The sequence below is a fragment of the Ricinus communis genome, chromosome 8 (genome assembly GCF_019578655.1).
Source record: "Ricinus communis isolate WT05 ecotype wild-type chromosome 8, ASM1957865v1, whole genome shotgun sequence".
Classification (NCBI taxonomy): Eukaryota; Viridiplantae; Streptophyta; class Magnoliopsida; order Malpighiales; family Euphorbiaceae; genus Ricinus; species Ricinus communis.
This window is the reverse complement of record NC_063263.1, coordinates 15706622-15732411: the sequence shown is the minus strand read 5'-3', so window position 1 is coordinate 15732411 and position 25790 is coordinate 15706622. Positions and strand designations below refer to the sequence as shown.

The window sequence follows — 25790 nt, the reverse complement described above, 5'->3', positions numbered from 1 at the left end:
ATTCTTTTCAATTTATTTATTTGGATGAATAAAAATAAAAGAGGATTTTATTTTAAAATTTTTAATTTTTTGAAAATCTTAAAAAATGATGCTGAAAATAAAAATGAATAAATAGAAAGAAAAAGAAAAAAGAATGAAAAAAAGAAAGAGAATACGAGATTATTTTTAAAAGAGAATATTTAATTAATTTGTTGTTTAAATAAGTCACATAAATATTTTCAATCTGCAAGATCAACTAGAGACATCATATTAGACATTTTTATTAAATTCAAATACTTAATTTAAACACTAAAATAAGAAAAACTGAAAAGTTAAACATCAAATTTGTAATTTTTTCTAAAAAGAGATGGAAGAAAAAGAAATCAAACAAAGAGAGGAGAAAAGGCAGAGAATCATCATCATCGCTGAACAAAATAGTAACTAACAAACTATCCTAATAGTTCTTGTAATAGTAAGTTATCTCTGTATCCTTCAACAACTGGATCTCTTTTTTTCTTTTTCTTTTCTGAAAGCGACAAACTAGACTATTAAATAAGAAAAGCACACACAAAATCCCACAAATGGCTATAGAAGCCATAACATTACTGCTCATTGCATCAAAAAAGAAGTGAAAGAAATGTAAGGAAAATTCCCATCTAAACCATGAAATAACTCAAACTCACCCTTCACATCTTCTCTCTTTTGCTCTAACATTGCTATTCTTGGAGTTTCTGTTTCTGTTGTTGAATGTGTTGATAAAAGTATTAATGAAGTTGAGTCATTCAAGAATCCACTAGAAGAATCAGCATTCTTTAACGAAACATGCAAATGGATTCTTTATTTTCTAATAATCCACCACTCCTCTTCAAGGAATAAGGCAAACAAGATGAAGGAACATGCAATGAAGAGTCAGCTATAGCAGTGGCGGAGGCGGCGGTGGTGGTGGGAAAGTGGGCGGAGGGAACATGGTGGAGGAGCCACTCAATGGTCTGGCCATTAGTTTGGTGGCCGAGCTCACGAGTCAGTTGAAAGATTCTGGTTGTTTTGCATATAAAGATGGAACCTACATGCTTTTCTTCTCTTGTTGAAGATATATATATATATATATATATATATATATACAGCAAAATAACAATAATTATCTTTAAATAGGTAAAATGATAAATTGTTTGATGTATTGATATATATATATAAATAAGGATAGATTTGATAATGCAATCTCGATTGTATGAGTTTTATCAGAGGAAAAATATATATACTTATCCATTAAGAAATTAAACAAAATTGTAATATATAAAATTTATATATTGGCATCAAGGAGAACCTCATATTTGGCTCAACATAAGGATAAGGTTAACATCATAATAATGCAATGTCTAGGCTGAACATAATGTTCAAGGGACATTTAGGAATTTGGTGACTGGCCACTGAATAATGACAGTAATAAGTGGTTTGTGATAGTTGAAAATGTTTACATCCTCCTAAGCATAGCCTAAATTTATGAAAAGATAAATTAGAACTTGCATTGACCTAAAAAACGTAAGGAATTTTTTTCATTTTCTCTTTACTCTTCATTTAAGCTACTACTATAAGTCTGAAATGAGGAATCCTGAAGTAAAGGTTTCTTGTATGAATCCTGAAGGAAATGTTTCTTGTAAAGAATCCTGAAATAAAGGCTTCTTGATTACAAGTCAAAAGAAGTCTTCATTCACATTAGTTCTAAATAATACAAAAGAAGTGGATACTAAAATAAGGAGGATCACAATCCAAGTATTAGTGCATGTGGACTCGTCGTCAGTTGCCAATGTTTGATCGATGTTCATAAGGTACCAAGGAACTTGTCTTAATGTCTAGATCACAATCCAAGTATTAGTCTTATCGTTGACATCATTGTTTTAATTAATGAAAAACTGTGAAACATGCTCAGCCATTAGATTATACAATGTCGTATAATTCATCGTATTAAAATGTTGTATGCTCGGAACAAAATTTATATTATCAGAAAATAGTTCATCTACTTAGATTAGCCCATCTTTCTGTAGTATATGTTGTTTGAGGAACTGGGTTCTTCTTGGTTCAAAGTGAAACGTAAGTAGTTTTCTAATTAGTTATTAAAAGGGATTACAAATCTCCAAAATATTAGATAGGAACATTTAAAATAAAACCATCAGTCTTATTAGATATAATATTTTTTGTTGTTTTATCAGGTCACCAACTTTTTTGACTTTTCGATTCATATGTTTCATATTACTCAAGTTAAATAGTAAGCTAGTGAATTTTTGAAAGAAGACCAAGTTCAAACTATCGGTGAGATATTATATTCTAGAAGAATTGGTCACTCTAACAACACCGAAAATGAATAGAATAATTGAAAATAGTATTTTTTTTTTCTTAGATTTTATTTCTATATGCGATGAACTTTAAAATGGGAAGCAAATTTTAAAGTAAAAGGCAAGTTAATAAAAAAATGGCTGGTGGTGAAATCACAAGCAACTAAGTTCGGATAAAAGATTTATGACTATCAACAACTTTTACTATTGTATTCTCTTCTCTTTTCTCTCATCACCATGTCTTCCTACCCCAAAACCACCACCAAGATATCGACTTCTTCCTCTTTCCATCTACACCAACCACTCTCTTGACTCCTCTAAAAACTCATTTGCCATTAAAACTGAAAATAATGAAGAGCTGGTTTTTGATATACATACATGATGTGTCAATGATGTGTGATTTTTTTAAAATCATCGTTGGCAGCCACGTCAAAAGCTCCAATTTGATTTATGCTGATGGGGATTTTAGAGAGAAAAAAAATAAAATCTTTGAATTTTTAGCATAAATTGAAGTTGAATAATATTTAGTAAAACATAAAGCTAAGTTCGCGCACAATTAGGTAATATTAACCCGATAAAAGTAAATATATTAAAAAATTTAGGCCATATTTATGTGAAAGGTTTAGGCTACTCTCCACCAATGGCAGAGAACCAACAACCTCCTACATAAACTTACCACTAATATTTTAGAGAAATTTACACTATATATGCTTAAAATCTAGAAATAATTACAAAAATCCAACTTATTTTATTTTGTTACACTTTTACACTTTAACATTACATATTTTTTTACAATTTTCCACTATGCTACTTGAAGTGACTCATGTTTCAATATAAGAATTAGTGGACCAGCAAATTCATGAAGTTTGATTTGAGAGGAGAGATTAATTTCATCATTTGAAATAATAGTCACATGTCATGAAGTCCTCCATTTTCTACTTCCTTGTTATGGCAAAGATTAGCAATTTGCTCATGCATAATTATTTTATTAATTTTATATTTAAGATTTTATTTTATATATTATATATTAATTAAATTACTGTAAAAATAATTTTTTTTAATTTTCTGATATCTTTATTTACACCTATATTAATTTTTTTATAAAAAAAAAATCATATTATATATTTTTAGAAAATTTCTGTATGTATTATATGCTAACGTAAATAAATATGAGAAGTATATATATTTATTAATTTTAATATTTTATATATTTTATTGTGATTTTTAAATAGTTAATACTTTATTCAAAATTTTCACTTATGTTGAGTCATCTGGTGAAATTTTTGCATAATCTTTTATTGGTTACTTTAGTATGTTGAGACTGGTATAACCCAATTAAAATCTCGGTTAAAATTGGAGGCTACCCTCTAAATTCTAGATACTAATCTATATTTACTTTACTAATATTGTTTGTCTCTTAAAAAAATATATATAAAATTATAATAAAAGTGAGGAAAGAAATGACTTTACTATTCATTCTTTTTCTTGATTCATGATTTTCACTTGTCATTTACTTTTCTGTTCATCTATGATTTGACCTTGGTAACTCGTATGTGATGTATAAATATATATGGCAGTGATGTGTAAATTGTTGATAATGACACGTCACTCTATTTTGATCGAAATCTTAATTTGGCTATAATTGCAATCAATTAGTCAAATCGGATTATTTAAGTAAAAATTAAAAGGATGGACCGAATTCACAATTGGACGTAGAGATGTGGATTTTTGGTGTCATTAAACCTTAATTCTATAATTAATTGAAAAAAATTATCAAGAAGAAAAGTAACAAAAAAATATATCGATATATTAATTTTTTTAATATATTTATTACTTCAAAATATTTTATTTTAGAAAAATATGAAAACCTCAATACAATTTGTGATAAATGTAATTTTTATTGAATTTAAATTATGAAGGTAAATGAGTGTAAAATATTTTAAAATTAAAATGTAATAAATAATTAAATTTATAAATAAAAATGAAATGATTAGTTACTTCACAGGCTATTATATTCTTTAGGAATCCAAAAATATGTGTCACAATTGCTACAAATATAACGTTTTAATTTGAAAAGATATATATTTAAAATTTTAATTTAATAAATAAGTAAGTTATAGAAAACACTCTAAAGTAAATAGCAGTTAAAACATATCACTATGACAATTTTAGAGTTTCAAGATATCAAGGTATTTTCTAGTTAACTAAAAATCTCAGCTAATTAAAACAAAACCTAACTACATTGATAATATAGGTTTAAGAAAAATATGAGAAAAAAAATGAATAAGTTTTAAAATTTAAAAATAAATGAGTAAAGAAAAAATATGAAAAAAATACTAAAATATTATTTTCTCTAAATTATTAAAAGCATTTGAAATGGAAATATTAGTATGGAGAAAAACAAGTGAAATAGAGTTGGAAATTAAGAGCGTTTTTTTATAAAAGAAAATCAGCTTAAAAAGAGATTTTTATAATTATTTCTTTTTTGAGGTAAAAATATTATTATGTTGCTTTCAAAGCAGTTTTTGTTAACAACTCCAATATTTTAGGCATCCCATAGATTTTTGCTCTTTTTTTCTATTAATTAGCCTCAGGAATTAACTAAGGTGGTGACTGTTCTTGTTTTCTTTTTCTCCCATTGGAACTGTGTCCAGCATTGTTTAATGAAACTTGTTCTGTCTAAAAAAAAGTGGTTTTATACATTTCTTTGTCTAAATATTTTGAAGTAATAAAATCACTGAATTATTATAATTATAATTATAATGATAGTAATAATTTATTAGTGATTGTTGAAAATGTTTAAACATAACCTAAATTTATAAAATATAAATAAGAACTTACAATAATCTAAAAGATATAGGGACTTTTTTTTCTTTTTTTTTACATCGTGTTTGGTTGAAATTAAAAAAAAATTATGAAATTTATTTATAAATTTAAAATTTATGTGCTTTAAATGAAATAAAAATTAATTTAGAATTTTACATATTTAAATTTGTGTAGAATTGGTTATAACTAAATTAAATTCTGATAAAATAGATAGAATTTACAAATAAATTCCATATTAGTTTGTCAATATATTCTATAACACTAAAATATCTTATTCAATTTTATCAGTTTTATTTTTTTTCTTAAATAAATTAAATTTTTTAATAAATTTCAACCAAACACGGTATTATTACTCTATATTCAAACTACTAAAATACGTCTAAAATGAGTAAAGGTTTCTTGTAAAGAATCCTGAAGGAAATGTCTCTGGCACAAAATCCTGAAGTAAAAGGCTTCTTGTTACACGTCAAAAGAAGTCTTCATTCACATTAGTTCTAAATAATATTGGAAAAGAAATGGGAACTAAAACCAGGAGGATCCATCCTCTTTTTGATATTTTTTTACAACTGAAATATATTAGTTAGTACTTTTTTTATATAGAAAAATGAGATTTATTAATTTGCAATTAGAATATACAAAACCAATGATTTTACATATATACTATGAAGTATGCCATTGTAGAACCACCCATGAGGAACTATTGTCATATTACCTCAAACTACTCCAAATTTTTCACACTATATGAAATCTGAAATTTAGATTTTAATAGGTTGAAATTTTCTAAGAAAAAATTCTAATTTCCTTTCTACACTCTAGCACAATATCGCTATTTTTGTCCAGCATAAATCAATTTAAAGTTTTTAAAAGTGATCGCCAAGAATGATTTCAAATAAAAAATAATAATTATGTGTCACTAAATAAAACTCATTAAATCAAACCTAGATTCATGTAGTATCTATGGACTCGTGGTCGGTTGTCAATGTATGAACGATAATCATAAAGGAACTTGTCTTAATGTCTAGATCACAATCCAAGTATAGTTTTATCATTAACTTCATTGTTTTAATGAAAAACTGTAGAACATATACTCAATAATTGTATTGCAATGTTGTATGAACCATCAGATTAAAATGTTGTATGCTCGGAGCATAATTTATAATATCATAATGCTTGTTATGAGTCGAGTTCATCTAATTAGAATGACTCCTTTTTTTAGATTAATTCTTCCTCTATATATTGTTTATGGAATTGGATTCCTTTTGGTTTGAAATAAAAACGATTTTTTTTTTCTCATTAGTTATTAAAAAGATTATAACTCTCTAAAATACTAGATAGGAATACTTGAAATAAAACCATTAGGTCATTAGGCTAATTTTATATAATATATGGGGTAACCAACTTTCTTGACTTTTCAACCCATAAATTCGTACTACTCAAATTAAAATGTAAGCTAATGAAGTTTTCGGAGAAAATGAAGTCCCACCCATCAATAAGATACTATCCAATAGGAGATGGTCATCTAATACCGCGGTAAATTAATACAATAATTGAAAATAATATTTTATCTCTCTTAGATTTTATTTCTATATATGATGAACATTAATATGGTAGGCAAATTTCAAAATAAAAGGCAAGTGAATAATAAGACGGTCAGTGGTGAAATTACAAACAACTAATTTCAATAAAAAAAATTTATGATTTTTAGTAATTTTTACTTGTAACTTTTTCTAGTCTTTTCTACCATCGCTGTGTCTCTCAATTCCAAATTCACCGCGAAGATATCGACATCTTATTCCTCTTTCCATCTACGCCAACCACTCTCTCCTGATTTCTCCATAAACTCTACTTGCCGTTAAAATTGAAACCTTTGCCTCCTCATTTTTTGAAAATCAGAAAGATTTTTTTCAAATTTGAATTTATTCATTAATAAAAATCTAAATTTTCGATATACATACACGATGTGTTAATAATGTGTAATTTTCTTAAAATCACTATTAGCAGCCGACTCCAATTTGATTTATCACGATGGTTATTTTAAAGGGAATAAAATCAAAGTCTTTGAAATTTTTAACATAAATTGAAGTTGAATAATATTTAGTAGAACATAAAGTTAAGTTCAAACACAATTTGGTAAATTAACCCCAAAAAAGTAGATATATTAAAAATTTTAGGCCATATTTATGTGAGTCTACTCTCCTCCAGAGGCGGAGAACCAAAAACCTCATACACTTACCACTAATATTTTAGGCATTCAATAAAATATTTGCTCTTTTTTTTTTTTAATCAGCGTCCCCAAGCCTCAGGAATTAACTAAGGTGGTAACTGTTCCTGTTAACGAAACTTGTTCTCTGTCTAAATATTTTGGAGTAATAAAAATACTGAATTATTACGATGACCATAGTAATTAAATTTATTAAATTATAATCATTTTATTTTTCAAGATGATAAGTTATTTCTTATTCTACTAGTAATAAGAGAAAGAATTGTACTTCACAGAATTCTTATAATTTTACTTTGTGTATTACAAGGTACTATCTAGTTAATAGTATTGAGAATTTTAAAATATATCAAAGAACTTAGATCAGTAAAAACAAAAAGAAAAACAATCGAAAGAATCATTAAAAAGAAAAGGGAGGGGAAAAAGAAAAAAGAAATCAAACAAACAGAGAAGAAAAGGCAGAGCATCATCACTGGATAAAATAGGTTCAAGATTCTAAAACCAGCAAACATTAATGCTCATTGCATTAACAAAGAAGTGAAAGAAATGTAAGGAAAATTCCCATCTAAACCATGAAATAACTCAAATTCACCCTTCAACTCTTCTTTCTTTTGCTCTACCATTGCTATTCCTGGAGTTTCTGTTTCTGTTGTTGATGTGGGTGTTGATAAAAGTAAAGAAGTTGAATCATTCAAGAATCCAGTAGAAGAATATCCTATTCTTGATGTTGATGATGTGGGTGTCGATAAAGGTGAGGACTTTGACTCATTCAAGAATCCACTAGAAGAATCAGCATTCTTTAAGGAAACATGCAAATGGGTATCTTTGTTTTCTAATAATCCACCACTCCTCTTCAAGGAATCAAGAGAACAAGATGAAGGAACATGCAATGAAGAATCAGCTGTAGCAGTGGCGGAGGCGGCGGTGGTGGTGGGGAAGTGGGCGGAGGGAACATGGTGGAGGAGCCACTCAATGGTCTGGCCATTCGTTTGGTGGCCGAGCTCACGAGTCAGTTGAAAGATTCTAGCTGCGCAGTCTGCCGGAATACGCACACGGGTGCCACGGCCTTCCACCTTCCTGTGCCGGTCTTTGGAGCGGGGCTTGTTGATGGAGGGGAGAAGTTGTTGGGTCTTGGTGTTGGTGGTTGTATTAGTAAAGGGTGGGGGTGGTGGAGGATTGATTGGTATTGCTTGAGAAGCCATTGTTAAAAGAAGATGATGGTGGCGTTAGGGTTTATAGAAGCCGTTTGGGATTTGCAGCGGAGAGGGTAAAAAGTAAAAACCAGGTGTTCGGATCATCCAAAACTCAGCTTTTGGTAAAGCATATAAACCCGCGTTTTCTCTATGACCAAATAGCAGTTTTTAATTCTTTTGAAATAAAAGAATTACACCATCGTAATTACTGTGGAAGAAAAAAGGGGGCACTGTTGAGTTTGTCTTTTCTTTTTTAATTTTCGCCGTTAGTCAAATGTAGCCACAATTATATTATAATTTGCACTCATAAATCAATCAAGTATTAGCAGCATAATGGTCCCCTTTATATCTACATGTGGTCTCCAATCAAATAGACCATTCACCCTGAAAGCTATCTTTGTCATCAAGTAAGCAAGTCAGAAGTTTGAGCTCCTCTGCATCTTTTCAGAAGGATGGTCCAGCATCTCAATCACCATAACTGAACTCTACCATCTTCTTCAAAAGCAGCATTCCCTCTTCTCGCAGGGATAGCGATGCACAAGAAAACCTTGTGTTACTGACTTCTGAGTAATCTCTCATCTTGAGCTTTCGCCATCGATAAAACTCATCTCCTCCCCCTCTCTGTCCTGGTGATTTGGAATAGTAAATTCAGGCACCTCTTCAATATCCTCTGCTGGCTAATGGAATACATTACATGCAGAAACAGAGAGTCAAAAATCATACAGAAAACAAAGATTTTCTAGAAAACCAAGAATCAAACTTAAAAAGAAGAAAGTGTTCCAGTATTCACAAGGATAACAGGATAGGAACACATGTAGTAAAAGGTTTTACCTGCCATAATTGCACTAAACGCAATAGCAAAGAATCAATGATCATAACCAAGCAGAAAAGCTTCCCTGCCCAAGCACCACATGAGAGGTACCTAAATGAATAAATAACGTGTGTCAGCAACCCCGCAAATTCTCGATGAACAATTGAAGTGACTTTCAAATGCTTAGACAGAGCATATTAGCAATTATAATGTTAAAGAGATCATATGAAATTATGTGGAAGAATGGATCGTGACAGCAGTTCTAATCCAATTAAGCTTCAGCGGACAACAGCATTGCAATTACATAGTTCAAATACCATAGTTTGGTACCAAATAGAAGTGCTCAAGTTCGCGACATGCAAGTAATCTATAGATGATGATCCACATAGTTAGCACAATCCTACTTAATACTTATAAAATATGAACATCAGTTGCATACCGTGAGAGTCGTTCCAAAAAATTTTGATTGGGACATTTCAAAGCACGGTCATACACAATCTCTGTCCGTTTGGCAACATCATGCCAATTGTAGAGTTTCTTCATCTAGAAGCAAACATATAGCAAAGGTTTGGCCATTGCACAAGATGGAACAGAAAAATAAAGAAGATCAAAGTTATCACAAGTGATTCACTTTATTCACTCACCCGATCATGCATAACTTTTGGATCAATTTTTGGAAGTAGACAAATTGCCTTATTAATTGCCTGTACCATATCACTAGGATCTGGTTCCGCAAGTACAATCATGTCATCAGGCAGAACCTACAGGAGAGGAGTTAACTGGTTAAGTTGTTTAGCATTTCCATAAATCTAATCTCAAACATGCTATGAACAAAATGCTGCGACCAATAGCCATAAATTATCAAATTAATAATTAAATGGAATCAAAGTAAGGTGCATAACAGTACATGCCTCTGGGACGCCTCCTACACGTGTACTGACTGTTAATAATCCACAACTAGCAGCCTCTAAAATTGCTATGCAGAATGCTTCCGTCAAAGAACTGCCAGAAGCGCAATAATGAATATGGCAACCAAAAAGATAACAATAAGAGAAACTTTAATGGACAAACAAAGCCATGCTGAAGAGATGGTACAAACAATATATGCAAAGAAATTATGCAAAATGGCCATTTCATGGATGAAAAGGAATCAGTGGTGGAGGTCTTCAGTCATATAGTGAAGATGTATACTGCCCCCACTCGGAAGCTCAGCTTGTGAATATTCTTCCCAAGAACTAGAAAAGATTGAAGATTGAACCATTCCCAAGATCCCAAATAGCCAACTCCCTATTAAAGAGTTAGAGGGGTTACATCCATCCCATATCGCCCATGAAGCAACAGGAAAATAACTTCCTAATGAGAGACTGTTAATTTGGATTCTCAGCTATCAATTGCCCATATCTGTTTGATATGGACAGCGATGGACATTATGCATCAGCGATGTTTATATAATGATGATATACGATATTTATCAATATTGAGAAATGGCATTCTGGTATATGATTTACCCTCTTGTCTTCTTCCTCAAGAAAGAAAAGGACAGGATCCATTTAGCCTAACCCAGAATTGGGATTAAGGCTTATGATACTAACATAGATGGGTGTGCTAAACACAAGGTGGCGAACCAGAAGTTGAGAAGGACAAGATCACGCATAGCAGGTGCAGGTGTGCGTTTACAAAGATGAAGATCAAAGCAGATATTCTGTCCAACAAACTCTTTCAACCATTAGGTGTTAAGGAACTTGAATTATGTAGATGCTAGTTTCCTTAAAGCTTTACTAGAGATTCTGGAAACTTTAGACTTGAGATCCTAGTTATACACTCCTGGGTATGTTCAGATAAACTAATTGCAACTATCAAGCATTAGAAAAAGGGATCACAAAAATAAAAATTGATTGTTGTTTGCATGTATGTGTGTGTGTGTGTATTGGTCTTCCTAGAAGAAAGCAAAAAACCTTGTAACATAAACACTGTGAAAGCAGTAAACTGGTATATTTTGCTATCTGTCTAAAATTATAGCTAAAACTAGAGGACCAAAAGCTTTTCACCTTTCTTTAAGGAAAATTGGCACACACCACTTATATTTATTTGCAACGTGGACCCTACCAGCTATGGCTGAGTACAATTTGTATTTGCACAAGATGATTTATACTGCATGACACAGGAAGATTAAGCCTGAAGCACCCCAATGTTATTCTTGCAACCAAGCGAAGTGACCATCAGTTACAGCTATGAGCTGATTAAGAACTTAAATGAGACTTTATATTGACCAATTCAATTATAGAAACTTGTATACCTGTTTAAAAATATATGGCCGCGAATCAGGACACATCGTACGCGAGAATGCGGTACAGCACCCAACATTTCTACGCGATCTTGAAGAGAATGCTTTTCCCTCATCTCCTCCAGCCGCACACGTTTAGGTCCATCTCCACCAACAATAAAATGAACCTTAAGACATGTTTCCAGATAAGGTGAAGGGAGCAGAGCGACTAAAGAGATACTATAATTCATGGCTAAAAATATTTTTCCATGTAGAGATAATTTGCAAATATAAGATTTTAAATTCAAAAGAGTTGATATTGAGATCAATACACAATTCATATGTAAAACCTCAGTACCACAAAGTTTTACCAATTACCAAGAACAACTAAGATATGCAAATACCAAAGTCATGAGTACTGATTATTCTATTAACACACTACTACCTTCAAATCTAATATTTTAAACAAGCAGAGGAGAAAAATATAAATCTCCAGAACAAGGAAACCTAATTGAATTGAGAACATCCTATCAGTTTACTCCTACTCACTCCATAGTATTATTCAGGGGACTCCACCAAGAAATTAATTCTCTAACCAGGTAGGTGCCTACCTGCCAAAGGAAATGGAATTCGAACCCCGTGATAAAGAAACCTTATTATTGCACCAAGGTTCACAAATGAGTAAATGTTACATATCGCAAACTTCATGAGAAAATAAAATTTACGTGAAAAACTTAGGGCCTGTTTATTTATAAAAAACTATATCGGTTTTCTAGAACACTTTTCAAACGAAAATAGAAAATAAAACTTTGTGTTTTACTTGTACTATTTTCTAAAATGAAAATAGAAAATAGTTTTTCATGTTTTCAAAATTATAACTAAACTTTGAAAAACTTTTAAAAACAAGTTTAACATGTTTTCTATATTTTTTTTATATGAGAAGTCACTTGTTTTCAAATGAAAACAAAGAGTTTTTATCTCATTTATTTTAAGTCTACCCTTTATACTCAAAATATTACCTAAATAGAAAACAAAATGTTTTTTATGAAGTAGACATGTTTTACAATTTTTCTATGAAAATGAAATTTTTTTACTTTCTTTAAGAACTAGAAAATGAAAATGGAAAAAATTTTCTACAAGTAAACAGGCCCTTACTTCTATGAAGGTTAGACTTAAATTTCCATGAGTCCTACATTTTCTTCAGCTGATTCACAAAGCTTATGTCCTAAGAAATAGAATTTATGAACCATGCTTTACACATTGACTAAAATACCATGCTTTAAATAAACAACAAAAGGATGATGTTTCACACTATTATTAACTGCTTGTTGAGAAGCAGCTATCCCGTCAAAAATTCAAGAAATTCAATCCAAATGAGGTGCAAATGCACAAATTAAATTCCAACAAGGATACCACAGTCTTAACAACTCACATTTGGAAACAAACGGCAAACTTCTGGAATGACTTCAACGAGCAAGTCTGCACCTTTCCGATAAACCAATCTACTTACGACGACAATAACAATTTCATTACCACCAGGTCGCTCCTGTGAAGGCCTGAACATAGCAGTGTCTACAGCATTTGGTATCACAGAGACCTTTTCTGGAGGTAGACCTGATCGTAACACAGTGTTTTCCTTGCTTGTATGAGAAACACAGATGGCCTGGCTCACATCTGCTAAAGTAAACTGCAATACCTTGTTCATGTGGATGCTTCCAACATCAGCAAAACCATACAATGAATGATCAGTAAAAACAACTTTGTAACCCATAGTACGTGCATGCATCAAAGCTTCATGACAAAGCGTCGAGAATGCTTGATGCCCATGCACCAATGATATTTTTTCTCGAATAAGAATAGTCCTTATGATTGGAAGTGTTGCATAAAAGGTTGGTAATGTGTTCTGCATTAGAAATGGTCTCCATGGGATATAGTATACTTTCAGGCCACCAGTCATGTATCTGACTCCAGAGCGATTCCCATAAGCATGAGTCATAACCACCACCTGAAATTCATATTTTAAAGTATTGTGCACAATCAACAATATCTAAAACCAATAAAAAAATGAGATAGGACACTGCTCCCACGTAGACATGAGACTCGACAGCTGAAACATTGAAGGAAAAATAACACAATATCCAAAAAAGAAAAATTGTAGAAGGAAATAAAGAAACAGAGAAACACTAGGAAAATTTTTAATTTTCTTTTAATTAAGAAAAGAAAGCAATTTTTGGTGATGTTCTATTTTTTAAATTATAAAGGGAAAGAAAAAGGAAGAATGCTATCAAATGAAACGAACCTTTTATTTTCAAGAGAAAGAAAGTATTTTATGATATGCACTCCCGTAATTCATTTCCCAATGAAAAGGACACATTTCTAAGATTTCTCCACATTGTCCCCATGTTCTACTAGTGGCCAAATGGACAAACAAACAGAAAGGAATAGCCTTGCAATAAACTGATTGAAAACATCTTACCTTGTGACCAAGCTTTAGCAGGCACTGAGATAGGTAATATATGTGATTTTCCACACCACCAAAGTTGGGATAAAAAAAATCTGAAACCATCAAGATTCTGTGCTTCTGATCAGCCATAATCAAGCACCTGCAATAATTAAAAAAAAAGGATAAAAAAAAATTAAAATCCCTCAACTCACGACAAGGACAGGATGCATGCATGGGGCAGAAACATGAAACACGTGGACTTCAAATTTATGTGCACATAAATCGTGAAATAGAGAGTTTGTTGTCACTCATTGAAATGAAACTCAAATGTTTCTTTTCTTCATACCTCGGTCATGGCATGATAACTTAATTAACTTCTTGATACCTTCGAAATTATAGCCCACAAAATCATCGGTCCTTTCAATTGAAAAAACAAGTTGAGATATTCACTAAACAAGTTGAGATATTCACTTACTGTCAAACGAAGTTTGTGGGTACACTATGAACCAACTTTACTATGCATACATGCGCAACAAAGGTATCAGGTTGTTAATTAATCACAAGGGAAGTTTAGAAGGCACTCATTCGCCAAAAAACAACTGAAGTACCAGATCACCATCTCTAAAAGCACAAGAGTTCAGGAGGGGGCTGGACAAATAAAACCTTGCAATAGATAAAGGACATAGTCCTGATTTTGTCCATTGCTTTCTGACAATCCTGTCCTGTATTTTCTCTCATTCATTCAGGAGCAATGCCTATTAAGATACCTATTTTTCCATTTTCCTCTCTAATGGGTCTCCTCACAGCAACCAAAAATGAACAACTTCAGAATGACATCTTAGCAAAAAGCAGGCACAATATGTATAGCAAATAGAACCACTATCCTAATTTCAGGTTATATTACCAATAGCAAACAGAATCTTCCCCCGGACAATGGAAAATCAACAACAGTAATGAATAACAGTGCTACAAACAAGTTAAAGCAAATAACTAAATAAATAAGGAAGTATCAAGTATATAATATGTTTCTCCCAGTAACATTGGATGATTGCCTCTCATATTATCTTAATCTAGGACACAAGTGGTTTAGCGAAAATTCGAACATAAAAGAGATTTTCTTCTTGTGCAATAAATTTCATTCAGTGAAACAAAATTCTCATAATCTTCTTTTTGCCCAAACAAAGAAAGGGCTACAAAAACATCATATTCCTGGTAACAACCACATATTCCTAATTCTGCATAGATAAGTAGGTTGCAGCAGCTTCAGGCTTCAGAAGATCAAAAATCTAAACCAACTGACCAAGTGACTGCACCAAGACCTCAATTAACTATAGGTTTGCTGTAATAGGCCACTCTTGCTTCAAGCACATCTGGGCAGTATCGCTCTATCAGAGCTTGAACCTGGTCAGCAAATGACATATTCCCATTCTCACCAAGGTGTTTGACCATTTGATTCCATCTCTTTCGACATACCTCACCAGGCCTATGTTCCAAAAGACTGTCCCAGTCCACATCTTCCATACAGCAAGCATCCAAATCATATAGTGCCATCACGAGGTGATAATCATCCACATCAAGCCATTTACCTTCAGCTACCATAGGTGATGTTAATTGATCATACCATTTAATGCAGCACATTGGAGTAGTTCTACTCCCCAGCTTCTCACTAATTGCTGTCCAAGAAATATTATCTCGCAACATTCCATGCTTGGACTTCCTGTTTTCCTCAAAAGCTTTCATACGCAGATCCACATTCACTAGCTCAAATAAAGTCTGGTACTCCTCCTGGGACCATTTTCCTTTCTTCCTATTGATTACTTTTATCCTACGCCATGCATCCTTTACATGAAACCTGTGTTTGCCAAGTGCATCAGCCAAAGTTCTCCAATCAGACCCATATTTTTCATGAAACTTCCGCACAACTTCATACTCGTCTTCAGTCCACGAACGCTTCTCAGCTCTTTCAAACAAGATATGAGCTCGATAATAGACACTCTCATAAGGCCTCCAAGGTAAGGCTGTTCCTATTTCCTTCCAGCAGCTCTTAATTTCAGGATACTTTTTACAATGCAGAATCATTTCAAGGCCATCTTCACCTAATTCATGATTTTTAATATATTTCAAAACAGCCTCTTTAACCATTTCATCTTCCTTACGTGAGAACCGTTTCCCTCGCACAAGTTCCTCTTCCTGAACAGTCCCATCATCACTTGGACCATCAGATGAAGGGAAAACCTCCACCTCCTCAGAAAAACTTACTTTCTTAGATGTCCCTTTCGGTGTAGACTTCTCTATAGAATTGGTGGCATCAATATCTTCGACCGTTCCCTGTACTCTCTTCCGCTTCTTACTCTTCTTCTTCTTCTTCTTCTCATCTCTGTTAAGAGCATTGACTCCTAGCTTCCCTTCTCCTTTCTTATGTCCAGCTGAATCTATGTTGCCTCCAATTCCTTCTATTGCATTGCATTTACTACCAGGTGTCTCAGAAATGGGTTTCAATGATGTAGCCTCCAAATCAACATCTCTCTGCTGCTCCTTTTTCTTCCTTTCTTTCCCTGAGGACTCTACATCAACCACGATATTTTTATCATGGTTAAAATTTTCCCTTTCAACGTCTTTTCTGTCTGTTACACTTGTTACTACTTGAGCATCACTCCCATCTTCACGCATCTTTTTTTTCTTGTTCTTTTTCTTTTTTTGATCTCCATTTTCCCCACTATTCTTCTTAGAAACATCTTCCCTGCCGGAAACCTTTTGTCCCTCATTCACCCTCAACTCATTCTCGAGGATATTGATCACAGAGAAAGATGAATCAGTTTTACCCCTGCTCTTTTTCTCCTTGTGATCTTTTTTTCTATCTTTTCCTACACCTGACTCTTGCAGGCCCATATTCACCCCTAACCCAGTTTGGTCCTCCTTCAAACCTGCTTCACTTGCACTAACTTCCCTACCATTATCAACTGCCTTATCTTGCTTCCCATCTTTATGAGATTCCATATCAGCATCACTCTTCTCTGACTTCCTCTTCTTCTTCTCCTTCTTCTTATCCTTCTCTATCTCATTGTTATTTACATTCGCATCAACCTCTTCAGCAGCACATATTTTGTTATCATTGCCCTTAGCCTCATGCTTCTTGGTTTTGGTTTTTTTCTTTTCATTACTGAGAGATAAACCTTGCCCTACACTTGCAACTGATGAATCGATCTCATCATTCTTCAATTTTTCTCTCTCCTGCCCTTTCCTTGCAACACTTTTAGTACCCATGTGGACAAGACAAGAATACACCTCGCTTGGAACCTTATTTGACTGGTTACTGCCAATCCCTCGACGCAAATCTGGAAGCAACACAGATACATACATAGAGAGAAAGTCAGATAACCAGTCAAATTAACATTAACACCCTAAGGTTAACCTTTCTGAGTTCTAAAAAGCTAACCAATTTGACTTAAATTGGTTATCCAAATCCACCATTCTAATTTCTAATTGGCCTTTCCCGGAGATTTCTCTACCTAATGCATACCGCTTAGTTTCAATCAACTCCAATTCAATACCAAAACCCCAAATTCCCAAACAAAACGATCCTAAAACCATAGAAGACTACCTAAATCCGTTAGCTCTAGTGCTCTGGCAACAAATCGAAAAAATATTGTTACACTAGCAAACAATACTTGAAATTCTATAACACACAGATCAAGACTTAGATAAAAATAGCTCAAAGCACCAAGAACCTAAATCGTAGCATACGAAACTAAAACGGTCGCAGTGCAATGATATGTAACAGTTATTAAAGAGAGTATAAATCTACTTCAACGCAATAAAAGCCAAAAGAAAAAAAAAAATTACCTGTCGTGTCAATTTATAGAATCGGCGACGAGAAAAGGAGAATGCCGTTTTGGGAGAGAGCCGCTGTAAAAAAGGAAGGAGGAGGAGGAGGAGGAGATAGATGCAAATTCAGGGCATTCGAATTTTGTTCACGTGACAAATCACGTGATGTAACTTTTCTTCTTCTTTTTTTCTTTAATTTGTGCAATTATTTTTAAATTAAAAATTGTTTATATAAATACTCCAGGATAGACAGTGGAAGATTAGGATACATTTTGATGTTTAAAACGCACGAGTTAGTGGTATTTGTTTTCAAATGGAACTATGAAATCATCACATTGTTAATGGAACAATTACATCAAGATGTCTGAATATTTTTTATTTATGGTGTCTAAAATTTTTATGTTTAAAATAACGTTCCATTTTTTAAAGAAAAAAATGTAACTGATTTTAGTGTAATTTTTATATTTATTTATAATTTTAGTATATAATTTTTTAAAAATATTAGCAATGTGTTTTGATATTTTAAAGAAATTATCATCTGATTATAATTACGTTAAAAAATAATTGACAATAAAAAATTTCTTAATTTTTATTTGAGATTTTAGAAATTTAAAGATAAAAGAGAAAGGAAAAGAAAAAAAAATTAGAGATGAATAAGAGATAAATTGTCAAATCCTTTTTTAATCCTAATATGATGAGTAAAATATTAAAGTAAATATGTGTTGTTAGATTATTTATTTATTTATTTAAACAATGTTATTTTTTATTAGGAGACGAGTCAACAACTCTAACGACTAAATTATTTATCATTATTATTATCACTAAAAGTATAGCCATGTCAATAGATTTTGACTTATAATTTCACTAATAGAAAATTAAAATAAATTAATCGTTAATTCGTGCATTGTATGGCTATTTTTATTATTTTGATTATAAAATTAAGTTTATAGATACAATTTATTAAAAATTTCAATACTTAATATTAATCTATAATATCTTAAAAAATAATAACAAACTAACTATTTTTTAATTTTTGAAAAAATTTAAATTATTAATACAATAATATAAAAACTATTTTAAAAATATTTATTGATTAGTTTCAGTATTATATAAATTAATACTATTAATATAATTGATATTACTATGTTTTAGGATTAAAATTTATTATATAATTAAAAATTAATTTATTAAATATAATATTAAAAATATAATTTAAGATGTTATTTTTTAATAATAGAATTATTATCTAATTGAAAAACTAATTAATTAGTTAATATAATATTAAAGAGTAATTAATATGACCTTTTTATGATAGAATTAATATTATTATCTAGGGTGTGGGTCGGCTAGAGGAAGAGCATTCTTTTGGATTCAGGGAAAGGTAGAAAGCCAATAGAGGATCTACATGGTTGGGGGAGAGATTGCTAATTCAATTCGATCGAAAAAACCGAACTCCAACCGAGATGTATTTCATTTATCCCAATTCTGACTATACTGACTATACCTACCGAACTGACCAGAATGATGGGAGCTAGACCTTCTCACTCTTTTTTTATTCTATAACATATTCCTTGGTCCTAATTCGTACCGTGAGGTCAGTAAAAAATCCGTCTATGTCTAAAAGGGAGGTTCATTTTTTAATAGACCGAGGAGAAGGCTAAAGTTACCTTAGAATGCCAATGCTTAGTTAATATAATATTAAAATATGATTAATATGTTATTTCTTAAAATTAGAGTTAGCGTTTAATTAAAAATATAACTTTTTAATCAATAAATTAATAAAGAAAACTATAAGATTATATATAATAAATATACATATCAAAATAAAAAATTTATATATAAAAAATTAAACACACGTATCAAAATAATTAGATATTAAAAAATAATATTATATATACATAGATTTTACATTCATTTTAAACTGCATCAGGTTTCCTATAGGCAAGTTCATTCATTTGACAGAGTCGTGGTCCGTGCTTGTCTAGAAAGATAATCTCTACCCCATCTTCACCATCACCATCAGCCATTACCCAAACCTTAAAGCAGAGATCAACATGATTCCAAAAGAGTTCGAAATTGATAAAAAACTCTTGCATGAAGATTTCTATTCAAAGAAAAACCATCTTAATAAACTCTAATATGCAATGGCTTTCTAAAGACTCATTCATCTGAATGGGTCTGGCTTTAGTAGGGATTTGCTTATCTGAAAAATCGTTTTCATATGGCAAATCTACCATATGTTGCTTTCGATTCCAAAAAGCATTTGGAAGATCAAAACAGAGTTCATTCTCAATCTTCATTTGAAAATCAGAAATTTTCCTTTGGATAAAATCATTTTGCAGTTGATCTAGGATTCTCTTCAAACCCACATCTTGTTGAAGATGAGAAAGATGGGTCTGTTTACCTTTGATCAAAGCATTGATTTCAAAATTGTAAATGGAATGTGCTTTGATAAGATTCAAATTTCTCTTTTTTGGTTTTTCTAGAAAAGGAAAAACAATCTTTGAATCTTTAGCTTTGAAAATGATTCCAGCAGTTGTCACTTTAAAGGGAGTTATCAAATTGATAAACGGAGTCCCTAAGATAACAGTTTGCTGAAGATCCTTTGTAAGAATAAAAACATTCTTTAAAGCAATGTTATTATTAAGAATTGACGGTTTACCAAAGTAATCTTAATCTTTGAAGAATTGGTCAAGTCGGCCTTTCTTTAGTTTCTTGATGAAACCTCTTAGGAACCAGTTCGCAGTTGATACAATTGAGGTCTGCTCCTGTATCAAACAACGCGATGGTTTCTATCTAGAAATCACCAGGGAAAACAAGCTTTATTTGAATCAAATATTTTCTTGAAGTAATTTCCTTTAAAACATTGATAAAGTTTTCGGGAACATTTCGGAAACTTCAAGGTTTTGAAAATCATTTTCCTCATCGGAATCGAATCACCTGCTCGCTGAGGATCGGGCTTTGAAGCAAAAACAGAATCATTTTGTTGTTTTTCTTTCAACTCTTTCGAGTTCTGTTTTGATGGATTTAATCTCCTTCCTGAGTTCCCCGAACGAGTGGGAAGAGGGTTTTTCAACTTCTTCCCTTTGTCCAAAATCATAGTAAAATCATAAGTATTCTTACTAGAAGAAGGAACTGATTCAGCTTTTAAAATCTTTTTTAAAACCCGCTTTTGAATAAGAGGATCACTAATATGCTTTTACGACCTCAAGAAGAGCTTCTTGTTGCCTAGTGAGCATATTAATGTTCTTAGAAGAGCTCTCCGAATCTGTCTCGAACAATCGATTGAGGTTTTAATTTCATCAATTTGAAATTCTTCCTCACCGTTTGAGAACTCGATTCGGATTAATCAACTAGAAGAGCGTAAATCTTTTGCAAAACTTCTTCTTCTATTTGAAGCTCAAGAAGTCTTTTGAAAAACTTACAATACTTCAAGTATGGCCTTTCTTACCACATTTAAAGCATGTAATTTTTGAAAAATCTTTTTGGAATCTTTCTTTGGAAATTTAGAATGAAATTTGGAAGAAGATGGTTTTTATAGAAATTCTCCTTGCTTTTAGAAGGCTTTCTATATTTTGAAAATCGCTTCTTTTGAAAGAATTTGAATAAGAATCAACTTTGCATTTCCTTTGCAACTGACACGGGCTCTCAATTGGGTTATACTCAATTACGAAACTACCTAGTTCCCGCCTAGTCTTTTCATTTCCCATTTCGGGCTTAAGGTCATGACAAATCTTTAAACCTTCTTTCTAGGTTAGGCTAACTAACTCACCATAAGTGTAGAAATCATAAGGGATTTGACCGTTATGGGCTTCTCTTATGGTATTCCTAACTCTTTCACCTAAAATTTTAGGTAAACCGGCTAAGAACTTTTCTTTCCAGAAAGGTTGGCTAGAATCTTCCCTAAGCATGACTCTGGTTAGGAAAGTGTCTTTGTAACTTTGGAAGTTGCTAAGCTTCTTACAGGTAAGGTTGCTAAGGAGCTCGACATTTTTGTCTTTGAGCAGAGAAGGGTCTCCTATGAAATGAAAAGAAATAGTGAGGATTAAAGTTGACACTGCATCCTCAATCGGATTTCCTATTTCATCTAGAATAGGAGTTCCTTCTACCGTGGTTTGGATAGCACCTAGGATTTGAAGTTGTTGTGCTTGAGTGAGATGATAATCCCACCATCCTTTTAACTGGCCAGAAAATCCAGCTATCAGGAGCTCAGTAATGGCTCTATCGGAGGTACCACTTTGGGTTTTGTAGGCATTGGCTGCCATGGTCATCTGTTGCAAGAGACCAAGGATGTTGTACTCAGACATTCCATCTATATTCCATTCATGGGCGGAGGCATTGAATCTAGACTGGGTTAGGATGTTGTTCCTATTTTCAATTCCTAGATCTGGAGCAGTACTCCTAGGAGTATTCCAGGTTAATCTAGGGGCTTGGATTGCCAATCTGTTGATGTTGAAGGGTTTTGGAATGGGGCTTTCAAGCCCTGAATCATCTGATTCATCGCATTGGGCTTGTCCTATTGCACTGATATTCCTACTGCTTTGAGGAGTATCTAGCACTAGATTTTTGGACGACTCAGAGGTTGCCTGCATCTAGCTGATCCTTCTACATTTAAGATTGTAGAAACGGATGCATCAGAGTTAGGATATGGTGGGATTCTTAAGGAAGTCCAAAATTCCAAAGAATGTATTATCCAGTTTACTTCTGCTCACTGGAATAATACCCAAAAGAATTATTCTACTATCAAAAAGGAAATCCTTTCGATAGTTCTCTGTATTTCTAAATTTCAAGGCGATCTTTTAAATCAAAAATTTCTTTTAAGGATTGATTGCAAGTCTGCAAAAGAAGTTTTACAAAAAGATGTCCAAAATATAGCTTCAAAACAGATTTTTGCCCGTTGACAAGCTATCTTATCTGTTTTTGATTTTGAGATTGAATTTATTCGAGGAGAATCAAATTCTATTCCTGACTTTCTAACCAGAGAGTTCTTACAAAAACAGGAGTGATACAAAATGCCAAGAAAATCAAGTCCAAAGAAGAAAAGTCTACTAGTTCAAGAAATTCAAAGTTTGAAGCGGAGATCAACATGATTTCAAAAGAGTTTTTATCAATTTTGAACTCTTTTGAAATCATGTTGATCTCTGCCCAAGGTTTTGGGTAATGGTCGATGGTGATGTAAGTAGAGGTTATCTCTATATCTTCGCCATCATTCTTTGATTCAAGAGATAAATCTCTTCAAAAGGCTTTGAATTTGATATCTCTTCTCACCTTGATTATAAAATCGATCGTGAAGAGAGGGAACTTTGAAAACTCATAAATTTATTTCTTTTGAACTTTGGGTATAGAAGGAAATAGTAAGGAGTGAAGATTTAGATCTAAATTCGTGGCGTTGTAACCAGATTCACGCTTTTAGCAGCCTGTGGGAGCTTTAAATGCTCTTGCAGAATCTGTTTTCCAGCCTATAAACTTATAGATCTAAAAATAAATTTGAATGTGAAACAATCAAGAAGTTTCCGATGTGCAGGATCCTCTTACGAGGCAAGCACAGAGCATACGCTTGATGATGGGGAAAGAAGAAGAAGATAGATAAAGAAGATAAACTTTGAATTGCTTTATTAATAATAACAGACTTTGAACATGAACATATAAACAACTTTGAAAGCTTTAAACAAACATACAACTTTGTAAAACTTTGAAACAAGAAGAATATAGACTTACAAGAGGAGTTACAAGATTTCTCTCTCTCTTACTCACTCTTTTTACTCTAATTTCTTCTGTGAGAACTAGATAACCGAAGAGCTTCTCTTTCTAGAATTCTTTCTTCTCTCTTCTAAGTTCTGAGGGATGAAAAAGGAGGACTCCTCTATATATAGAGGTCTTGGAGCTTTGGATACCCGTCACGGGCTTTGGATGCTTTGGTTAGTGGAGTAGAAATTATTCCACTTGTCTTCCACTTGTCTTTGGATTTTTGTGATAATGCTTCACACACTTTGGAGACTTGTGATAATACCAACCATCTTTTGAAAAAGTTGTCGGCCATGCTTTGAAAGAATCTTTTGCTTTTTTGACTTTTCTTTTTCTTTTGTCTTTTGTCTTTTTCTTTTCTTTTCTTTTCTTTTTCTTTTTCTTTTTCTTTTCTTTTTCTTTTCTTTTTCTTTTTTTGGGCTTTAATGTGGGCTTTTTGGCCCAACACAAACAACCTTGGGCTACCATTTCTGGTTTTCAACCCATGGGCTTTAAAGAAGGAGATAATATTTATGAGACTTTGAATATCCCATAACTATCGCTCCAATTTGAATCATCCAGATCAAATGCAGCAGTACTGTCACTAGATGAGGACGATGAAGAGGCTTTGGATTTGCCTTTAGAAGAAGCTGTTTCAGACAACTATTTTATTAGTTGCAGGAAATCTTCTTCGGTTTGGGCAGCAGCAAGCTTTGGAAGGAGAAAAGACTTTTGTGCCAAGAACGTTGTTTGTTCTTTAGGAGGAGGCAAGAAGTTATGTTTAGTCAGGAAGTTTTGGACGGCTTTTAGAGACAGTTTGTCCTGGTGGTTGAATTTATCCCACCATTTTACTTTGAATCTGCGGATAAGTGTAATTTCACCATCTGGAAGGAGGTTGAAGTGAAAGTACCATACACATACCCAGGGCAGAAAGAAGTTTGAACAAAATAGAAGAAGCGGGGGAAAACGTCTTTCTATTGAGTTTGGTTTATAATTTGCTTTGAAGAGGTTGAACAGAGGTAAGACCTCAGGGATGATGGTCTCAGTTACATTACCGTAGTAATTCCACCACTGTTTGAACCAATAAGGGATTTTAGAAGTTTGGATAAGACTGGTGTCGAAGTAGAATAGCCAGGAGTGGCTTTTTCCTTCGTTTTGGATAAGAAAGGTATTGAACCAGGCTTGCTGGTATTCCCAATAGGAGAAAGAGGTGTTTAGATTTGAAGGGTAGGTTCTTTTTAGATAAATAGGGAATGAACGAGGAGAGTGTAAATCCATACCCCAATTAGACGGGTGAAGGATTCTTTGGATTGTGCATGTTGAATATGCATGGTCTTTATGGGCTTTGTCTTTTTTGAAATGCTTGAATTTGGTACGAACCAAGTAACCTCAAGGATTGACTGTAATAAGCCCGAGGCTCAAATATTCCAGGGTTTAAAAACCAACTGGAGGGAAAATCTTTGAAACCAATTTTGAGGGGCTTTCATGCGAATCCTTCCTCAATGGTTAAAACATTTTGAAAAATAGGTTTTCCAAATACTCATTTGATTTAAAACGTTTTGATTAAGGCCAAAACAATCTCTTGAGAGTTTGGCTTTGAAAAACTATTTGAGTTTTGAGATAGGTTTGGAGGGAAAATCTCTATCTCGGTATTTTGAAAAGGGATAGATAGTATACCTTTACCCTTTGTAGAGGAAGAGGACGACTTTGGAGTCGCTTCTAGCTTTGGAATAATTTGCTTTGTAGATGGTTCAGGATTGAACCATTTGTCTTTGTATTCTTCCACCCTTTGAATGAATTCGGTCTTCACGAGCAAGCCATTCCTGAATTTGTTTGGTTTGATCGGCTTTGAAAGGATCCATTTGTTGTTGAACTAGATCCGGTTGATCAATTTCTTCTTGGATTATCTCAGTCCAAGTCCTGATGGGCTTTGAAGTTGAAAGGAGAACTTCCTTCACTGGGCTTTGAATTTGGGCCGGTTTTGAACTAGCCGTGGACTTTTCTTCTTTGGACTTCGATTTTCTTGGCATTTTGTATCACTCTTGTTTTTGTAAAAACTCTCTGGTTAGAAAGTCAGGAATAGAGTTTGATTCTCCTCGAATAAATTCAATCTCAAAATAAAAAACGGATAAGATAGCTTGCCAACGGGCGAAAATCTGTTTTGAAGCAATATTTTGG

At 32.7% G+C, this 25790-nt stretch overlaps 3 protein-coding genes across 4 annotated transcripts; all 3 read right to left on the bottom strand.

The window, feature by feature from the left end:
* Positions 1 to 7800: 7800 nt before the first annotated feature.
* On the bottom strand, positions 7801 to 18025 carry LOC8264878 (phosphatidylinositol N-acetylglucosaminyltransferase subunit A). Of its 2 annotated transcripts, XM_048377715.1 has the most exons (10): positions 14410 to 14919; positions 14097 to 14223; positions 13053 to 13625; positions 11654 to 11808; positions 11464 to 11553; positions 10269 to 10359; positions 10002 to 10118; positions 9797 to 9900; positions 9378 to 9468; positions 7801 to 9223 (listed from the first exon to the last, which is right to left on the bottom strand). In XM_048377715.1, exons 2-10 carry the CDS (start codon positions 14211 to 14213, stop codon positions 9122 to 9124), a joined length of 1440 nt encoding a protein of 479 aa, XP_048233672.1. In that variant the 5' UTR covers positions 14214 to 14223; positions 14410 to 14919; the 3' UTR covers positions 7801 to 9121. The 2 variants fall into 2 exon arrangements, with proteins under 2 accessions (XP_048233672.1, XP_048233673.1); XM_048377716.1 differs by lacking the exons at positions 11464 to 11553; positions 14410 to 14919 and adding an exon at positions 17907 to 18025.
* Positions 7872 to 8555, bottom strand: LOC8264877 (transcription factor PCF1). The gene has a single exon (XM_002529395.1). The coding sequence runs from the start codon at positions 8553 to 8555 to the stop codon at positions 7872 to 7874; it is 684 nt and encodes a 227-aa protein (XP_002529441.1).
* Positions 15153 to 18044, bottom strand: LOC8264879. The gene is made up of 2 exons (XM_002529397.4): positions 17907 to 18044; positions 15153 to 17398 (listed from the first exon to the last, which is right to left on the bottom strand). Exon 2 carries the CDS (start codon positions 17325 to 17327, stop codon positions 15384 to 15386), a length of 1944 nt encoding a protein of 647 aa, XP_002529443.3. The 5' UTR covers positions 17328 to 17398; positions 17907 to 18044; the 3' UTR covers positions 15153 to 15383.
* Positions 18045 to 25790: the final 7746 nt, after the last annotated feature.